This window comes from Eurosta solidaginis, chromosome 1, assembly GCF_040869045.1.
Source record: "Eurosta solidaginis isolate ZX-2024a chromosome 1, ASM4086904v1, whole genome shotgun sequence".
Taxonomy (NCBI): domain Eukaryota; kingdom Metazoa; phylum Arthropoda; class Insecta; order Diptera; family Tephritidae; genus Eurosta; species Eurosta solidaginis.
In genome coordinates this window covers 12,965,175-12,984,086 of record NC_090319.1, presented here as the reverse complement: position 1 = coordinate 12,984,086, position 18,912 = coordinate 12,965,175, and the positions used below count along the sequence as shown (strand labels likewise).

At 34.6% G+C, this 18,912-nt stretch overlaps 1 protein-coding gene across 4 annotated transcripts in view; it reads left to right on the top strand.

Annotated features, from left to right (window-relative positions):
- msi (musashi) overlaps positions 1-18,912 on the top strand; it is a 584,216-nt gene that overhangs the window by 12,885 nt on the left and 552,419 nt on the right. Inside the window, exons 2-3 of one of the 4 annotated variants that reach the window (XM_067780543.1) lie at positions 8,783-9,070; positions 9,257-10,012. In XM_067780543.1, coding sequence (XP_067636644.1) covers positions 9,909-10,012 — 104 coding nt within the window. In that variant the 5' untranslated portion in view covers positions 8,783-9,070; positions 9,257-9,908. Of the gene's footprint in view, positions 1-8,782; positions 9,071-9,207; positions 10,013-18,912 lie in introns of those variants that run through there. The other 3 variants (XM_067780555.1, XM_067780549.1, XM_067780535.1) reach the window with 3 other exon arrangements.

Genomic DNA, 18,912 nt, shown 5'->3' with positions numbered 1-18,912 from the left:
TTATTACCCATACAATTCTCGTTTCTTATTCATAAAGCACATGCCTAGTAGACTGATACTTTAACAACCTTGAAAGGTAAAATTTCTCTAGTTTTACTAGCAGACCTAGCGAGGAGGTTGGCCTCAAGGCATTCAAGGTGAAGAGAACTCCGGGTGAACTCACTGTGATAGATCTAATTAGATACTTTAACTTAGACTTTGTAAAATGAACTGAATAAAATAATCAATCAAACACGAGAATCCCAAACAATGTGTCAAAAATGCAGCAGTTATTTTTTATTTATTTTTTTTTAAAGCTCCATCACGAGTCATAGGACTTCACGTTTGTCCGACTTTTCACAGCATTCATGTCAAGAGCTTTACTTTGAGACCTCTTACGGAAATATAGACGATAAACTTATATAAAAAATACCGCCAACATTTCTTACAAAATCCCTCTTGCAGCAGGCAACCAGAAAGTGTAGCAAGAGAAGATTTTTAGAAGCACCAGGAACTATAAAGTTCCAAAAATAAGGATCGATTGCCTGAGAAAATTACGAAGCTTTTTCTAAGTTAGGTTGGGTTGAACTTACCGTTCAATAAATACCTCACGTAGACTGAATGTGTCCATAGTGTTACCAGAATTTGTTTGACACCCAAACGGAAGAACCGCAATTAGGTACCAGGACTTATGTTGTTGAATAACTCCGTTCTCTTGACAAAACTAGAAGTTTTCTAGGTCTAATAACTGGAGCCTTGACCTAACAGCGCAGGACACGTAAACAGAACGTGCTTAACCGTTTCTTCCTGCAGCTCGCAGCTCCTACACCTGCTGTTACTGACGAGGCCTAACTTATAGGTAGGCATGTGACGGTCGCAGGCAGTGTTTAGTTAGTATGCCCATCGTGAGCCTAAGTCTTTTACCTTGTTGGTTTAAAAGCTTTAAGAACAAATCTTCCAAATTATCCAGAGCGCTGGCGTTGTTAAAAAGCGAAATTGGCGAAATAAAAAAAGGTAAGCGAAAGAGCGGTACATCTTTTTTGGAAGCACATTATGTGAGCTTTCAGGAGTGATTTAGATGTTGGTGATCCTTCGCCGCATATAGATCCGGTAACAAGCACCATTAGGGTACTAGCTCGACCATCTCGGGAAAGATTTTATATGCCCATATAGAACCTTTTTGGCCATACCGCCCTCCCACCGCCAGAGCCTCGGCTGTTAAAGAAACAGGATTCGCTACAGGAACATGAGGCTGACAATTGGGTTGGATGAGCTATAAATTGCGCTGGAAATCCCTTGAAAGTGTTGCGCTACACAACCCCTTGAATTATTTGTGTATTTCAGTCGCCTCTCACGGCACGCATAGTTCCCGCAGGGGGATTTTCACTTAATGATAGTTTTTGGTGTTTGTTCTAGATTGTTCTATGTTTTGTGTGCTATGCCTTATCAATTTATATTTTGCCTTTTTCAGTATATGTCAATTTTGCTAAATTTTTATACCCAGTTGAGCAGAGCTCACAGAGTATATTAAGTTTGATTGGATAACAGTTGGTTGTACATATATAAAGGAATCGAGATAGATATAGACTTCCATATATCAAAATAATCAGGATCGAAAAAATATTTGATTGAGCCATGTCCGTCCGTCCGTCCGTCCGTTAACACGGTAACTTGAGTAAATTTTGAGGTATCTTGATGAAATTTGGTATGTAGGTTCCTGAGCACTCATCTCAGATCGCTATTTAAAATGAACTATATCGGACTATAACCACGCCCACTTTTTCGATAGCGAAAATTTCGAAAAACCGAAAAAGTGCGATAATTCATTACAAAAGACAGATAAAGCGACGAAACTTGGTAGATGAGTTGAACTTATGACGCAGAAGAGAAAATTAGTAAAATTTTGGACAATGGGCGTGGCACCGCCCACTTTTAAAAGAAGGTAATTTAAAACTTTTGCAAGCTGTAATTTGGCAGTCGTTGAAGATATCATGATGGAATTTGGCAGGAACGTTACTCCTATTACTAATATGTACGCTTAATAAAAATTAGCAAAATCGGAGAAGGACCAGTATATAAGTAAATTATGTCAACATTCAACTCCAGTAATGATATGGTGCAACAAAATACAAAAATAAAAGAAAATTTCAAAATGGGCGTTGCTCCGCCCTTTTTCATTTAATTTTTCTAGGATACTTTTAACGCCATAAGTCGAACAAAAATTTACCAATCCTTTTGAAATTTGGTAGGAGCATAGATTTTATGACGATAACTGTCTTCTGTGAAAATGCGCGGAATCGGTTGATGCCACGCCCAGTTTTTATACACAGACGTCCGTCTGTCCTTCCGCATGGCCGTTAACACGATAACTTGAGCAAAAATCGACATATCTTTAATGAACTTAGTTCACGTGCTTACTTGAACTCACTTTATCTTGGTATGAAAAATGAACGAAATCCGACTATGACCACGCCCACTTTTTCGATATCGAAAATTACGAAAAATGAAAAAATGCCATAATTCTATACCAAATACGAAAAAAGGGATGAAACATGGTAAGGTAATTGGATTGTTTTATTGACGCGAAATATAACTTTAGAAAAAACTTTATAAAATGGTTGTGACACCTACCATATTATGTAGAAGAAAATGAAAAAGTTCTGCAGGGCGAAATAAAAAACCCTTAAAATCTTGGCAGGTATTACACATATAAATAAATTAGCGGTATCCAACAGATAATGTTCTGGGTCACCCTGGTCCACATTTTGGTCGATATCTGGAAAACGCCTTCACATATACAACTACAACCACTCCCTTTTAAAACTCTCATTAATGCCTTTAATTTGATACCCATATCGTACAAACATATTCTAAAGTCACCCCTGGTCCACCTTTATGGCGATATCTCGAGAAGGCGAAAACCTATAGAGCGAAGGCCCACTCCGTTTTAAAAATACTCATTAACACCTTTCATTTGATACCCATATAGCACAAACAAAGACTAGAGTCACCCCTGGTCCACCTTTATTGCGATACCTCGAAAAGGCGTCCACCTATAGAACTAAGGCCCACTCCCTTTTAAAATACACATTAACTCCTTTCGTTTGATACCCATATTGCACAAACAAATTCTAGAGTCACCCCTGGCCCACCTTTATGGCGATATCTCGAAACGGCGTCCACCTATGGAACTAAGGATTACCCCTTTTAAAAAACTCATTAACACCTTTCTTTTGATACCCATATTGTACAAACAAATTCTAGGGTCACCCGTGCACCACCTTTAAGGCGATATCTCGAAACGGCGTCCACCTATGGAACTAAGGATTACTCCCTTTTAAAATACTCATTAACACCTTTCTTTTGATACCCATATTGTACAAACAAATTCTAGGGTCACCCCTGGTCCACTTTTATGGCGATATCTCGAAAATTCGACCACCTATACAACAACCACCACTCCCTTTTAAAACCCTCATTAATACCTTTAATTTGATACCCATATCGTACAAACACATTCTAGAGTCACCCCTGGTCCACCTTTGTGGAGATATTTCGAAACGGCGTCCACCTATAGAACTAAGGCCCATTCCCTTTTAAAATACTCATTAACACCTTTCGTTTGATGCCCATATTGTACAAACATATTCTAGGGTCACCCCTGGTCCACCTTTATGGCGATATCTCTCTCTCTAGAATGCGTTTGTACGATATGGGTATCAAATGAAAGGTGTTAATGAGTATTTTAAAAGGGAGTAATCCTTAGTTCTATAGGTGGACGCCGTTTCGAGATATCGCCATAAAGGTGGACCAGGGGTGTCCCTAGAATTTATTTGTACAATATGGGCATCAAACGAATGATGTTAATGAGTATTTTAAAAGAGAGTGGGCCTTAGTTCTATAGGTGGATGCCGTTTCGAAATATCGCCATAAAAGTGGACCAGGGGTGACTCTAGAATGTGTTTGTACTATATGAGTATCACCTATGGAACTAAGGATTAATCCCTTTTAAAATACTCATTAACACCTTTCTTTTGATACCCATATTGTACAAACAAATTCTAGGGTCACCCCTGGTCCACTTTTATGGCGATATCTCGAAAATGCGACCACCTATACAACAACCACCACTCCCTTTTAAAACCCTCATTAATACCTTTAATTTGATACCCATATCGTACAAACATATTTTAGGGTCACCCCTGGTCCACTTTTATGGCGATATTTCGAAACGGCATCCACCTATAGAACTAAGGCCCATTCCCTTTTAAAATACTCATTAACACCTTTCTTTTGATACCCATATTGTACAAACAAATTCTAGGGTCACCCTGGTCCACTTTTATGGCGATATCTCGAAAATGCGACCACCTATACAACAACCACCACTCCCTTTTAAAACCCTCATTAATACCTTTAATTTGATACTCATATAGTACAAACGCATTCTAGAGTCAACCCTGATCCACCTTTATGGCTATATCCCTAAAAAGCGTCCACCTATAGAACTATGACCCACTCCCTCATAAAATACTCTTTAATGCCTTTCATTTGATACGCATGTCATACAATTACATTCCAGGGTTTCCCTCGGTTCATTTTCCTACATGGTTATTTTCCCTTATGTTGTCACCATAGCTCTCAACTGAGAATTTAATGTTCGGTTACACCCGAACTTAACCTTCCTTACTTGTTTCTTCATAGCTTTTACTGTGCGCTCCATTACTCTCCAAGCTATCACAACATAGCATACCGGAGTCACATCAAGATATATGTATATGACTTCCAAGCCATTCAAAAATCTATAATATATGTATATCATTTTTTATACTCAGCTGAGCAGAGCTCACAGAGTATATTAATTTTGTTCGCATAACGGTACCCCGTAACGGCATAAACTAATCGAGATAGATATAGACTTCTATATATCAAAATGATCTGGCCGAAAAAAGAAATCCATTTAGCAATGTCCGTCCGTCCGTCCGTCCGTCTGCCTGTCCGTGAACACGATAACTTAAGTAAATTTTGAGCTATCTTGATGAAATTTGGTATGTAGGTTTCTGGACACTCATCTAAGATCTCTATTTAAAATAAACAAAATCGGATTATAACCACGCCCACTTTTTCGATATCGAAAATTTCGAAAAACCGAAAAAGTGCTATATCTCATTACCAAAGACGGATAGAGCAATGAAACTTGGTAGGTGGGTTGACCTTATGACGCAGAATAGAAAATTACTAAAATTTTGGACAATGGGCGTGGCACCGCCCACTTTTAAAAGAAGGTAATTTAAAAGTTTTGCAAGCTGTAATTTGGCATTTGGTAAAGGTATCATGATGAAATTTAGCAAGAACGTTACCCCTATTACTATATGTGTGCCAAATATTAGCAAAACCGGATGACAAACACGCCCACTTTTTAAAAAAAAAATTTTAAAAGTCAAATTTTAACAAAAAATTTAATATCTTTACAGTATATAAGTAAATTATGTGAACATTCGACTCCAGTAATGATATGTTTCAACAAAATACAAATATAAAAGAAAATTTTAAAATGGGAGTGGCTTCGCCCTTTTTCATTTAATTTGTCTAGAATACTTTTAATGCCATAAGTCGAACAAGGTAAGGGCATTGCTTTTATGATGATATCTGTTTTCTGTGAAAATGGCCGAAATCGGTTGAAGCCACGCCCATTTTTTATACACAGTCGACCGTCTGTCCTTCCGCTCGGCCGTTAACACGATAACTTGAACAAAAATCGATATATCTTTTCTAAACTTAGTTCACGTACTTATCCGAACACACTTTATCTTGGTATAAGAAATGGGCGAAATCCGACTATAACCACGCCCGCTTTTTCGATGTCGAAAATTACGAAAAACAAAAAAACACCCGTAATTCTATACCAAATACGAAAAAAGGGATGAAATATAGTGATTCTGGGTCACCCTGGACCACATTTTGGTCGATATCTTGAAAACGCCTTCACATATACTACTAAGGGCCACTCCCTTTTAAAACCCTCATTAATACCTTTAATTTGATACCCATATCGTACAAACACATTATAGAGTCACCTTAGGTTCATTTTCCTACATGACGATTTTCCCTTATTTTGTCTCCAAAGCTCTCGGCTGAGTATGTAATGTTCGGTTACATCCGAACTTAGCTTTCCTTATTTGTTTCTAACAGCATTTATTTTGCTAGAATCATAAACATTTGTGTAAATATTAAGCTGTATTAGTTCAAAAGAAAATATTCAATGAAATGTGCTAAATACTATAAACATATTGAAAAGTAAGTTTTCTTGCACCTTATTTTCATTCATGACTCCTTTGTGTTCACTTTCCTTTCATATTTACTGCATTAAAAATGTTTTTGGTAATTTGCTTTTATTGTTTACGCGTCTATTGTACTCATAGTAAACAATTTTATCTTGACACAAATGTTTCTGTTGATTACTTCTTGTTTTTGTTTTACTTTTTACATGTTGTAAATGCAGAGTGAAGATTTTTAATTGAAATTTAATCAGCAAACCAGTTAATTGGCAACGATAGCTTTTTACACAGCACATCTTCTGTATCTTTAGTAGTTTTTGTTGTATAAATTGCTTCGTTAAAAACAATTGGATTGTTGAGAGGATCGTAAGAATTTAATATATGTATATATACATATATATATATATGTGTGTATGTATATGTTAAAGAATCAAAAAAAAAAAAAAACAAGTAAAGAAGTCTAAGTTCGGGTGAAACCGATATATACCCAGCTGTACACTTGAACTGTTTCTGTTGTTTATTTTGTGTGCTTAATAGTGTTACAAGGCTGCTCAATAATACATATACATATGGTTTTATTCTGAACAAATTTTTCTTCGAGTTATGGCTCCCGAAACATTGAAAATTGCTTAGACAAAAAAGGGGCGGTGCCACACCCATTTCCAAAAATTTTAGTGTTTTCCAATGTAATGTTATAATACAATTTAGAACGCAAAATTCTATTGATACAAAGCTCTTTTTCGCTAAGATATACCTTATTATTTTCGTCTACGACCCTTTTAAAAATCTTTTATATAAAAGTTGGCGTAGTCTTTAACCGATCTCGTCCATTTTTTCTAGAAATACTTCCTGCTATAGGGAAAATCTGTGAACCCTATTTTATTACGATCCGTTAATTTTTTTTCGAGTTATGGCTCCTGAAACATAGAAAATTGCTTATTCATAAAAGGAGTAGTGCCACGCCAATTTTTTAAAATTTGATGTTTTTCCTATTTATTATTATAAATCCACTTAGGAAATGAAATACCATTGATATAGAGTTATTTTTTTGCAAAGATATAGCTTATTTGATTCGTCCGCGACCCTTTTAAAAATATTTTATATAAAAGTGGGCGTTGTCCTTAACCGATTTCGTTAATTTTTCTTCAAAGCATTACTTATAGCAAAGGCAACCTCTCTGCCGAATTTTGTTACAAGTGGGCGGTGCCACGCCATTTTTAATTTTTTTTTTAATTTTAAACAAGAGTCTCAACATCAGTCCACAACTCAAATTTGAACATTCTAGGTGTATTATTTACTAAATAATCAGATTTTTGTGTTTTCCAAAAAGTTATATATATAAAAAGTGGGCGTGGTTATCATAAGATTTCGCTCATTTTCAATACCAATCTATTCTGGGTCCAGATAAGCTCGTGTGCCAAATTTGGTGAAAATATCGCAACATTTACTCAAGTTATCGTGTTAATGGACACACGGGCGGACGGACGGACATGGCTCAATCAAATTTTTTTTCGATACTGATGATTTTGATATATGGAAGTATATATCTATCTCGATTCCTTTATACCTGTACAACCAACCGTTATCCAATAAAAGTTATAATACCCTGTGTACAAGTACAGCTGGGTATAAAAACAAAGATAGTGTCTGAAAGTTATGCTGTAACGACGGCTTTGTGGTTGGAGACCTCTTTAGTCATATACATTTTGTCCGTCCTAACTCAGTTGGAAATTGACTATTTTTTGTTGTGATAGAGTGTCATTGAATCATATTTAAAGATCTAGCGTTCTTCAATAAAATTGTAAGATAGGAAATTTTAGAAAAAACTCCAAAGTATTGCGTTCATCCATCTCCGGATCTTAGGCTGTACCAAGAGAGTTGGTAAATCTATGCGATCACATTTGTAATGGAAGAAAATCTGAAACATCCTTCGGAAAAAAATTATGAAAAATCAACGGGAGTCTGGAAAGAACTATAACTTGTACTTTGTTAGACTACAATTGGTTAGACTACAAACCTGTGTACTCAAAAAAATTTAAAGAACTTCATACAAAAAGTTCGATATTTCCAAAAAAATATCTCGAATTTTCAAATTTTTTCGGAAAAGTTTTCGAGACTGGTTCTAAGCTTTCTTGTATTACTAGTTCGAATTGACAAAAAACACATAAAGATTTTCCTAAAAATTTACCAAAGTTCACCATATTTTCAAAAACCTATTAAAACCATTCAACATTTTTGAAAATTTTCGAGTATGCCGTGTTTTCTAATTTAAATTTGAAAAACCAAAAACTTATTTTAACTTGCAAATCTTAAAATTAAAAAAATATTAAATTTTGGTCGAATTTCGGATTTCAAAATTTTGGTCATATTCGAAGTCTTCATAGCGTCTTCAAAAACTTATAACAAAGTTTCAAAATTTTTTGAAATATTTTCAAAATTCCTTAAAAAAATATTTATAAAATTAAGTAAAATATTTTTTTTTTATTAAATAAAAATATACTAATGTTTATCTTTTTTCTTTGCAGCTTGTTTCAATAAAACACAAGTGCTGAATTCAGAAATAGCGGGCAATTGTACAATAAAGTGTTATTCGGAAATTAAAAACTTTGAAAAATTACCAATTTTGTTAAAAAGAACAAACAATTTGTTGAAATATCACAAAAAGTTTCGAAAATCTTCAAGAGCGTGAAAAGCTAAAGCAATATAGATATATATATATATTTTTTTTTACGATATTTGAAAAGTGTTAAGAAAGTTTAAAGTATAAAAGTGTTAAAATTTGTTATAAATTATTTAACAAAGTAATTGACAAGGTAAACAAAAAATATATTTAAAAAAGTTCTAACAAAAATGTATGGATTGCAGTATTTTAAAATAAACAAATTTAAAGCATTCCGGCACTGAAATCAGTTTTAAAAGGATTTTAAATAAATTTTAAAATTAAACACAGAAAAACACCAACAAAGCAATTAAAAAACACTTTATTGAAATATTTATAGTTAGACAAACAAATTTGTGAAAATAAAAGAAAAGAAAAGTTTGAAAAATATTTATAAGGGAAATATTTGAAAAAATAAAATAACAACATTGATTTGAAAAACTTATAAAAGTTTGTATTAAAAACAACTAAAAAAAATTGTGCAAACAGTAAAAAAATACAAGAAAAAAAGTTTATTAAATAAGAGCTAAAAAAAAAGTAAGTAAGTAAGTAAAAAAAAAAAAGAATATATCTCAAACGAAAGTCATAACAAAATTACTTCAAAATTTATATCTATAAGCAATTAAAAGCGAAAAAATAAAATGAATATTCTTCAATATTCAAAACAGTTATTTAATGTGCTCTACAATAAATAAATTCGATTTTTAATAAGAGAAAAGAAAGTTTTTAACAGAGAAAATAAAATATCATAATTAAGTCTTCTAAAATATTGAAGTAATAAGTTATAAAACAAGTTTGTGCATTTAATAAATGACATAAATTTAACAAATTCACACAAAATAAATATAGATAAAGAAGATCAGTGAAAAAAAAAATAAAATATAAAAAAAATTGTATGCTAATTAAAAAAGTTACAAAGTCATTAATCTAATAACAAACCACTTGTTAATTGGAATACTTCAACAGAAGCAGCCACAACAACCTTCATTAAAATGCTTTTCGAAAATCCAGCATTAGCCGCCAAATTACCATTTCCGTATAATGTGCCACCACCATTGCAGGCGGCCGCCGCTGCAGCAGCCGTTCCAAATTTAAGGTAAGCAAGCAAACTTATTTTTGTTGAAGACAATTTTGGTTGACTTTTTTTTTAGTAATTTAACTGCAGCACGGGCCAAGATAGCATATTAATTTAAATTCCTATTAGGGATATATTTATTTTCGCTCTGTTAAGTTATCGATGAGCTTTTCAAAGTTTTTTAGCGCCAAATTTCGGTTGCGCTTAAACTTCAAACACACATCCGATCTCAGATAATATGCTGCTTACTTTGAGGAAGGCGGCTACAAAGCGACATCTTTCATATGATTTTCACACATTTTATGATGGCGATACATTTTTTGTTGTCAATATTGCACCGCGCCAATGAACCACAAATAGAGTACAGATTGAAAGCACTGACCGTATAAAAAGGTATTTGTTTGGGTGGGATTTCCAAACAGTCCGCATAACCCTGTCCACCTAGTCACAGGATGCCCAGAATACTGCCACAACCCCCCACAACGGGTTAGGGGGTCAGAATATACCCGCGGTAGGTATGCCTGTCGTAAGAGGCGACTAAAATACCAGACTCAAGGGGCTGTGTAGCGCAACCCTTCAGTTTGCCGGCGCAATATATAGCTTCTCCAAATCCAATTGTCAACCTCACCTATCCGCGGCGAATCCTGTTTCACTAACAGACGAGGCTCTGGCGACCCCAAGCTCCTCATGGAACTTGGGGGTACGGAGGTAGGGATGGCCTGAAGGTTTAATGTGGCCACATAATCGTTACCGAGATGGTCGGGCTAGCACCTTAATGGTGCTGTGTTACCGGATCTGTATCCGGCAAAGGACCATCACATCGATAACACTCCTCAAAGCCCTCGGGGAGCAACCTTATCGCTACAACAACAACAACAAAAATACTGCTACAACTGCTTGAAGAACATTTTGTTAGGAGGTCCACAAGAAGCTCTTTAACAACTACAACCCAGAGTACTTAGATGTCTTTCACTTTCTCATTGTAGCGCACCTCTAGATATCCGTTTCGAGAATTAAGTTCCATCCCACTACACTGCGAAAATTGGGGCGCCTAGCAGTAAATGCATGCAGCGGTAGTCACCTCGACTTCTGAACCAAGGAAAGCATTGTTGAATGTCTTTTCGGTGGCTAAATATGCGCCCTAGGTATTATAATAGCTAGATTTTGGACACTACGTTAGATGTCATAAAGACTTCCGGAAACATAGAGAGTGTTATGCCGATATCAAGTTAAAGTCCTTTGCGGAACTTCGGACTGTTAGAGATCATCAACCGACTTGTTTTTTTGCCAGAAGCCGCCTCTTTACATTTATCATCGCATTACAAGTATTATAATCCAATCATTTCAATCACCTTTTTGAATAAATTATGTCTTCGCGAGGTAAGATATTGATGCATGAGACTCTATGCCAAATTTAGGGTTGTAGAACACAGCGCGGCGTAGCATTGTTGCGCTCATATCGAAACTCTCTGACCCTGGTACACATTACATAATATGAATGTATGTTACGCACTAAAGGCAGTAAAGCAAAAAACCTGACAATAATAAGATAATAATAAATTTTGTAATGGTTACTTTTTAAAACCCATACCATTTATGGAACAGTCACCTTTTTGATACGACTGCTGTTTTGAGCTGACAACTTTTTCGAACCGATTACTTTTTCTAACCGGCTAGTTTTTTCAATACGGTTACTTTTTAGGAACTGGCAGTTTTTGGAATTAGTACCTTTTTCAAGCCAGTTATTTTTTAAAACTGGTACTTTTTTCAAAAGGGGAATTTTTTTTAAACTCGTACTAGTTTAAAACCCGTTATTTTTTTGAACTGGTACATTTTCCAAACCCATTCCTTTTTTAGAACAGGTTTAATTTTTCCAACCAGCTTATTTGTGTGAACCAGTTACTTTTCTGGAACCGGTTACTTTTTCAAACCGCTTATTTCTTGGAACCAGTTTATTTTGTTTACTTATTTGGAACCGGCTTATTAATCGAACCGATTACTTATTTGGAACCGGTTTATTTTTTGAACTGGTTACTTTTGTGGAACCGGTTTATTATTCGAACCGGTTACTTATTTGGAACCGTTTTATTTTTCGAACCGGTTAATGATTCGGAACAGGTTTGTTTTTCGAACAGGTTACTTTTTTGGAATCAACTTCATTTCTGGAAGCCTACACATATTTTTTTGAGAACCGGTACCTTTTTTGTAACCGGTTACTTTTCTTAGACCCGTCTTATTTAGACCCGCTTTTTTAGATTCAGTTACTATATTTTGAGGTTCTCTGCTGTTTTTATCCCATAACTAGAATTATTAATTAGCGGCCTCCTACCTATTCAAAAAAATGTTTTCCCAAATTACTTACTGGGATACACATTTACATATAAGAAGATGTGTGATGCTCAAGTCAACAAGCTAGACAGCTTCCTCATTGGACCATGCCGTGCATTTAATGAGTTTACTGCAATAATTTTCACACATGCAAACTAAGCGTAAATTTTGTACATAGTAAAAAAAAAGTCGGCACAATAGCAATGCCAGTAACAAGTTAAACAAAGCAGGAGAAGAAAAAGCAGCAAAAACACAATCAAACATCATAGTGATATCAACCTCCCAAAGTTGGTTGGAGCGAGTTACTAAGTTACGCGACCACCTTGCCGTCCATTTGGCATGTGGCAAGTGGCGAATCGCGAGAGTGTGGCATGTGATGTGATGTTGGTCGTTTATTTGTGCGGCTGAATACACCAGCGTTTCATTTTTACTTCCTTCATTTTTCTTTCGTGTAAACCTCTTCTCATTTTCCATTCGCTCTTTATTTTTCATTCCCTTCTCGATAGCTGCGTTTTTGTTTATATTCGCTCGCTTCAACGCGATTTTTTAATATGCAAATTGGCATCACTTAACGTGGTTAAATCATACCTCAAGCGTACCCTCGAACATTCACTTTTGTCGCATTGCTTTAAAATATATTTTTCTGGCTTTTAGCTTTGCTGGCAGGTTCGTGTGGTTTTCCAGCTGGCTGATATTGAAAATGTAAAAATGTCATCCTGGCAAAGTTTGTCCTTCAAAAATCTACAAAGCGGAGTAATGAATCGCTTTATTTTTATATGTACAAATATGTAAATCAGACAATTTGATTGGGTATTTTAGTATTTGATGAACACTTCAAGCTGAAATATGAGTGTGCGTTGAAACTTATACCAAAGAATTTAATAAAGTATTGATATCAGTCAGTTTGTCAAGATTAGTAGTTTCTTAACTTCATTCTTAACTGTTTCTGCATTCCTAAAACCTTCATACTATTGTGAGGAGTTTGATGATTTTGATTTCTGATTACCATCTCGCATAAGGACCGTATTTTTATAGTTTGGCGTTGTTGCAGTCACCGAAACGAGAAGTCGCGGCTCCTTTCTCGAATTACTGGTCGTCTTGCTGTCTCTTATTCCACCAAAGAGGATAAATTATAATAAGAGACGTCACTCGTTACTCGTAGCCATTTGCTCGATGTTTTCTATGAGGTAGTCGCTGTTATTTTTTTGGTCGAGATGTGCATAAAATGTCTCCTATACATTTTCTTGGGCTGTTTGTGTTTATTTTTCCGACTGTATTTTATTATATTCTAATTAACTCTCTTTCCAAAAATCACAGTTGCGCAAGGTGCCTACACCGCATGGATGAATGGGAGACAATTCAAAAATGTTCCTCATAGAAAACATTCGGCATCAGTTTTTTGATTTCCAGCGAGTTACTCGCCACTCGTAGCAAACTGGTGGCTCTTATCATAATTTATCCTCTTTGATTCCACTTGATGTCCAACTGTTATCCCTTTATTGTGTTGTACTTTTCAATGCAGTCCTTTACGTTTTCCGGATTATTAAAGTTTAGATTTCACTTTTCTACTCTATCTCGTTGTTGTCAAAGCTTAAGCTTTCGATTTGATTTTTGCTGTTTTCTTTTACGTTCGTCTTTTCAGACTCTTATCCGTATTTATAATTGAATTCTCATCAATATTCGTTTTACGTTACGCTGAATAAGTGGCAATTTTAAGCTAAATTCTTAAAGCGGAAGTGTATCCAATTTATTTAATTGCGTGTTGTTTTAAACCCTTCAAGGGCGTTGTCTAAATCAGAGTTTGTATTGGAATATTGTTATTAGACAGTAAACTGAAAGTGTTTAGCAAATCAAATTAAAAGAGTGTTAAATATTTTTTTTGTAAAGTTAGTTTGGAAAAATGTGCAGGCAAATTTGACTTATTTGAAATTTCTTTATAACTGTTTTACGCATAAACTGTTATAGCCCAAGCGGTTTTGGAGGTTTCACGCCAGGCGCACAATTTCAATTAAATGCCGAAAGATTTTAATCAATGCCTAGGTACACAATCAATAAAAATATTGCATGGTTGAACTAAAAATAAAAATACGTGGGGCCGAAGAAAAGACATGATAAAAAAAGTTTGTTAGGGATTTGATTGTTCCAGAATTACTTTCTCGGATTTTAGGCACCAATAATATTTACTTTACTCGCTTCATAATCACTTTGACTCTGCTTTAAAATTGAAGTAAAATGCTTTAATTTCATTTGATTACTCCAACACCACTTTTAATAGTCGAGCGGAGTGAAAATTTCCTCGTTCAAGCCGAAACTTTAAGTTATCGACTTACCACTTTTCCTCTTTATTTTCTTTCTTGACCTCAAGTGAGACTACATATTTTTTCAAACATAGTGAAAAAACCCGTTTATTAAAAATTTCAAAACTTTAGTTCTACTTTTGAGTTAATTTAGAGTTGCATGGTAGTATCGGTTCTATTATTCGGACTGTTTGGAGATCAATTCGGAATTGTTTTGTTACTAAGCTCTAGAACTATCGAAATTATTTTGCTATAATCTCAGTCTTATGAGACCACTTTAAGATTGTTTTTGGAACATTTCGTTAGAAGTAATTTTTTTGAAACCTGCTACTCTTTACATGCGACCCTTTTTTCTGAACCGGTTATTATTTTGGAAATGATTCCCCCCTAATTTATTTAAACCAATTTCTTTTTCAAACCCTGTAAATATTTTTGGAATCGATTACTTGCTTGTAATGCGAACAAGTTACTTTATTTTGGAATTGAAAGTTTATGTGTAAGGGTTTTTTTTTGAAATTGGTTCTTTTGTAAAATTAGTAACTTTTTTGGAATTGGTAATTTTTTTCGAAAAAGTAGTATTTTGGAACGAGCTTCTATTTATGAACCGATAACATTTTTGTAACCGGGAACCTTTTTAAAACAGCTTACTTACTTTTCTAAACCGGTTAAGTTTGGAACAAGTTAGTTTTTAAAACCAGTCGCTTTTTAGAACCGCTTAATTTTTTGAAATCGGCTAGTTTTTAGAACCGGTTATTTTATGGAATTGGTAACTATTTCAAACCGTTTTTTTAAATAATAATGTTGTTTTTGTATTAACGATAAAGGCACTCCACGAAGGTTTTGGTTGATGGTCCTTTGCCGGATACAAATCCGGTACGTTCCGGTAGAGAACCAGTTTTTGCTTAAGAACCTGTTTCTTCTTTAGAAACGGTGTTTTCTTCAGGACCGGGTTCTTCTTTAGAACCGGTTTCTTCTTTAGAACCGGTTGCTTCTTTAGAACCAGTTTCTACTTTAGAACCGGTTTCTTTGTTGGTACTGCTTTCTTCTTTAGAACCGGTTTCTTCGTTGGTACTGCTTTCTTCTTTAGAACCGGTTTCTTCGTTGTAACTGGTTTCTTCTTTAGAACCGGATTCTTGTTTAAAACCAGTAACTTTCATTAAAATCGTTTACTTTTTTTTGAACCGGGTTCTTCTTTAAAACCTGTCACTTTCTTTAGAATCGGTTTCTTCGTTGTAACTGGTTTCTACTTTAGAACCGGATTCTTCTTTAAAACCAGTAACTTTCATTAAAATAGTTTACTTTTTTTTGAACCGGGTTCTTCTTTAAAACCAGTCACTTTCTTTAGAATCGGTTTCTTCGTTGTAACTGGTTTCTACTTTAGAACCGGATTCTTCTTTAAAACCAGTAACTTTCATTAAAATAGTTTACTTTTTTTTGAACCGGGTTCTTCTTTAAAACCAGTCACTTTCTTTAGAATCGGTTACTTTTTTTGAACTGGTTTCTTCTTTAGAACCGGTTATGTACTTTAAAGCCAGTAACTTTCTTTAGAACCGGTTACTTGTTTAGAACCATTTTCTTTAGAACAGGTTATGTTTTATGAAACCGGTTTCTTCTTTAAAACCAGTAACTTTCTTTAGAACCGGTTTCTTGTTTAGAATCGGATTCTTCTTTAAAACCATTTACTTTCTTTAGAACCGGTTTCTTGTTTAGAATCAGTTTCTTGTTTAGAACCGGTTATGTTTTATGACCCCGGTTTCTTATTTAAAAACAGTAACTTTCTTTAGAACCGATTTCTTGTTTAGAATCAGTTTCTTGTTTAGAACCGGTTATGTTTTATGAAACCGGTTTCTTATTTAAAAACAGTAACTTTCTTTAGAAGCGATTTCTTGTTTAGAATCAGTTTCTTGTTTAGAACCGGTTATGTTTTATGAAACCGGTTTCTTATTTAAAACCAGTAACTTTCTTTAGAACCGGTTTCTTGTTTAGAATCGGTCTCTTGTTTAGAACCAGTTATGTTTTATGAAACCGGTTTCTTATTTAAAACCAGTAACTTTCTTTAGAACCGGTTTCTTGTTTAGAATCGGTCTCTTGTTTAGAACCGGTTATGTTTTATGAAACCGGTTTCTTATTTAAAACCAGTAACTTTCTTTAGAACCGGTTTCTTGTTTAGAATCGGGCTCTTGTTTAGAACCGGTTTCTTGCTTAGAACCATTTTCTGTTTTAGAACCGGTTATGTTTTATGCAACCGGTTTCTTGTTTAGAACCGGTTTCTTCTTTAGAACCGGTTAAGTTTTATGAAACCGGTTTCTTGATTAAAACCGGTTTCTTTTTAGAACCGGTTTATTGGTTAGAACCGTTTTCTTCTTTAGAACCGGTTTATTGTTTAGAACCATTTTCTTCTTTAGAACCGGTTATGTTTTATGAAACCGGTTTCTTCGTTACAACCGGTTTCTTGTTTAGAACCGTTTTCTTCGTTAGAACCGGTTTATTGTTTAGAACCATTTTCTTCTTTAGAACCGGTTATGTTTTATGAAACCGGTTTCTTCTTTACAACCGGTTTCTTCTTTAGAACCGGTTTATTGTTTAGAACCGTTTTCTTCTTTAGAACCGGTTTATTGTTTAGAACCATTTTCTTCTTTAGAACCGGTTATGTTTTATGAAACCGGTTTCTTCTTTAGAACCGGTTTATTGTTTAGAACCGTTTTCTTCTTTAGAACCGGTTTATTGTTTAGAACCATTTTCTTCTTTAGAACCGGTTATGTTTTATGAAACCGGTTTCTTCGTTACAACCGGTTTCTTGTTTAGAACCGTTTTCTTCGTTAGAACCGGTAATGTTTTATGAAACCGGGTTCTTGTTTAGAACCGGTTTCTGCTTTAGAATCTGTATGTTTATGGAACCGGTTTCTTCTTTAAAACCAGTAACTTTCTTTATAACCGGTTTCTTGTTTATAACCCGTTTCTTCTTTTAAACCAGTAACTTTCTTTAGAACCGGTTTCTTGTTTAGAACCGGTTTCTTCTTTTAAACCAGTAACTTTCTTTAGAACCGGTTTCTTGTTTAGAACCGGTTTCTTCTTTAAAACTAGTAACTTTCTTTAGAATCGGTTTCTTGTTTAAAACCTGTTTCTTTTTTAGAACCGGTTTCTTGTTTAGAACCGGTTCCTTTTTTAGAACCGGTTTCTTCTTTAAAACTAGTAACTTTCTTTAGAATCGGTTTCTTGTTTAAAACCTGTTTCTTTTTTAGAACCGCTTTCTTGTTTAGAACCGGTTCCTTTTTTTGAACCGGTTTCTTGTTTAGAACCGCTTTCTTGTTTAGTACTGGTTTCTTGTTTAGAACCAGTTTCTTCTTTAGGATCTCTTAAGTTTTATGGAACCGGTTTCTTCTATAAAGCCAGTAACTTTCTTTAGAATCGGCTACTTTCTTTGGAACCGGTTTCTTTTTTAGAACTGGATACTTCTTTAAAACAAGTAACTTGTTTTAGAATCGTTTACTTTTTTGAACCGGTTTCTTGTTTAGAATCGGTTTCTTCTTTAAAACCAGTAATTTTAGTTAGAGCCGGTTACTTTTTTTGAACCGGTTTCTTCTTTAAAATCAGTAACTTTCTTTAGAACCGGTTACTTTTTTGAACCGGTTTCTTGTTTAGAACCGGTTTCTTCTTTAAAACCAGTAATTTTAGTTAGAGCCGGTTACTTTTTTTAACCGGTTTCTTGTTTAGAACCGGTTTCTTTTTAAAACCAGTAACTTTCTTTAGAACCGGTTACTTTCTTTAGAACCGGTTACTTTCTTTAGAACCGGTTACTTTTTTTGAACCGGCTTCTTCTTTAAAACCAGTAACTTTCTTTAGAACCGGTTACTTTCTTTAGAACCGGTTACTTTCTTTAGAACCGGTTACTTTTTTGAACCGGTTTCTTCTTTAAAACCAGTAACTTTCTTTAGAACCGGTTACTTTCTTTAGAACCGGTTACTTTTTTGAACCGGTTTCTTGTTTAGAACCGGTTTCTTCTTTAAAACCAGTAATTTTAGTTAGAGCCGGTTACTTTTTTTAACCGGTTTCTTGTTTAGAACCGGTTTCTTTTTAAAACCAGTAACTTTCTTTAGAACCGGTTACTTTCTTTAGAACCGGTTACTTTCTTTAGAACCGGTTACTTTTTTTGAACCGGCTTCTTCTTTAAAACCAGTAACTTTCTTTAGAACCGGTTACTTTCTTTAGAACCGGTTACTTTTTTGAACCGGTTTCTTCTTTAAAACCAGTAACTTTCTTTAGAACCGGTTACTTTCTTTAGAACCGGTTACTTTT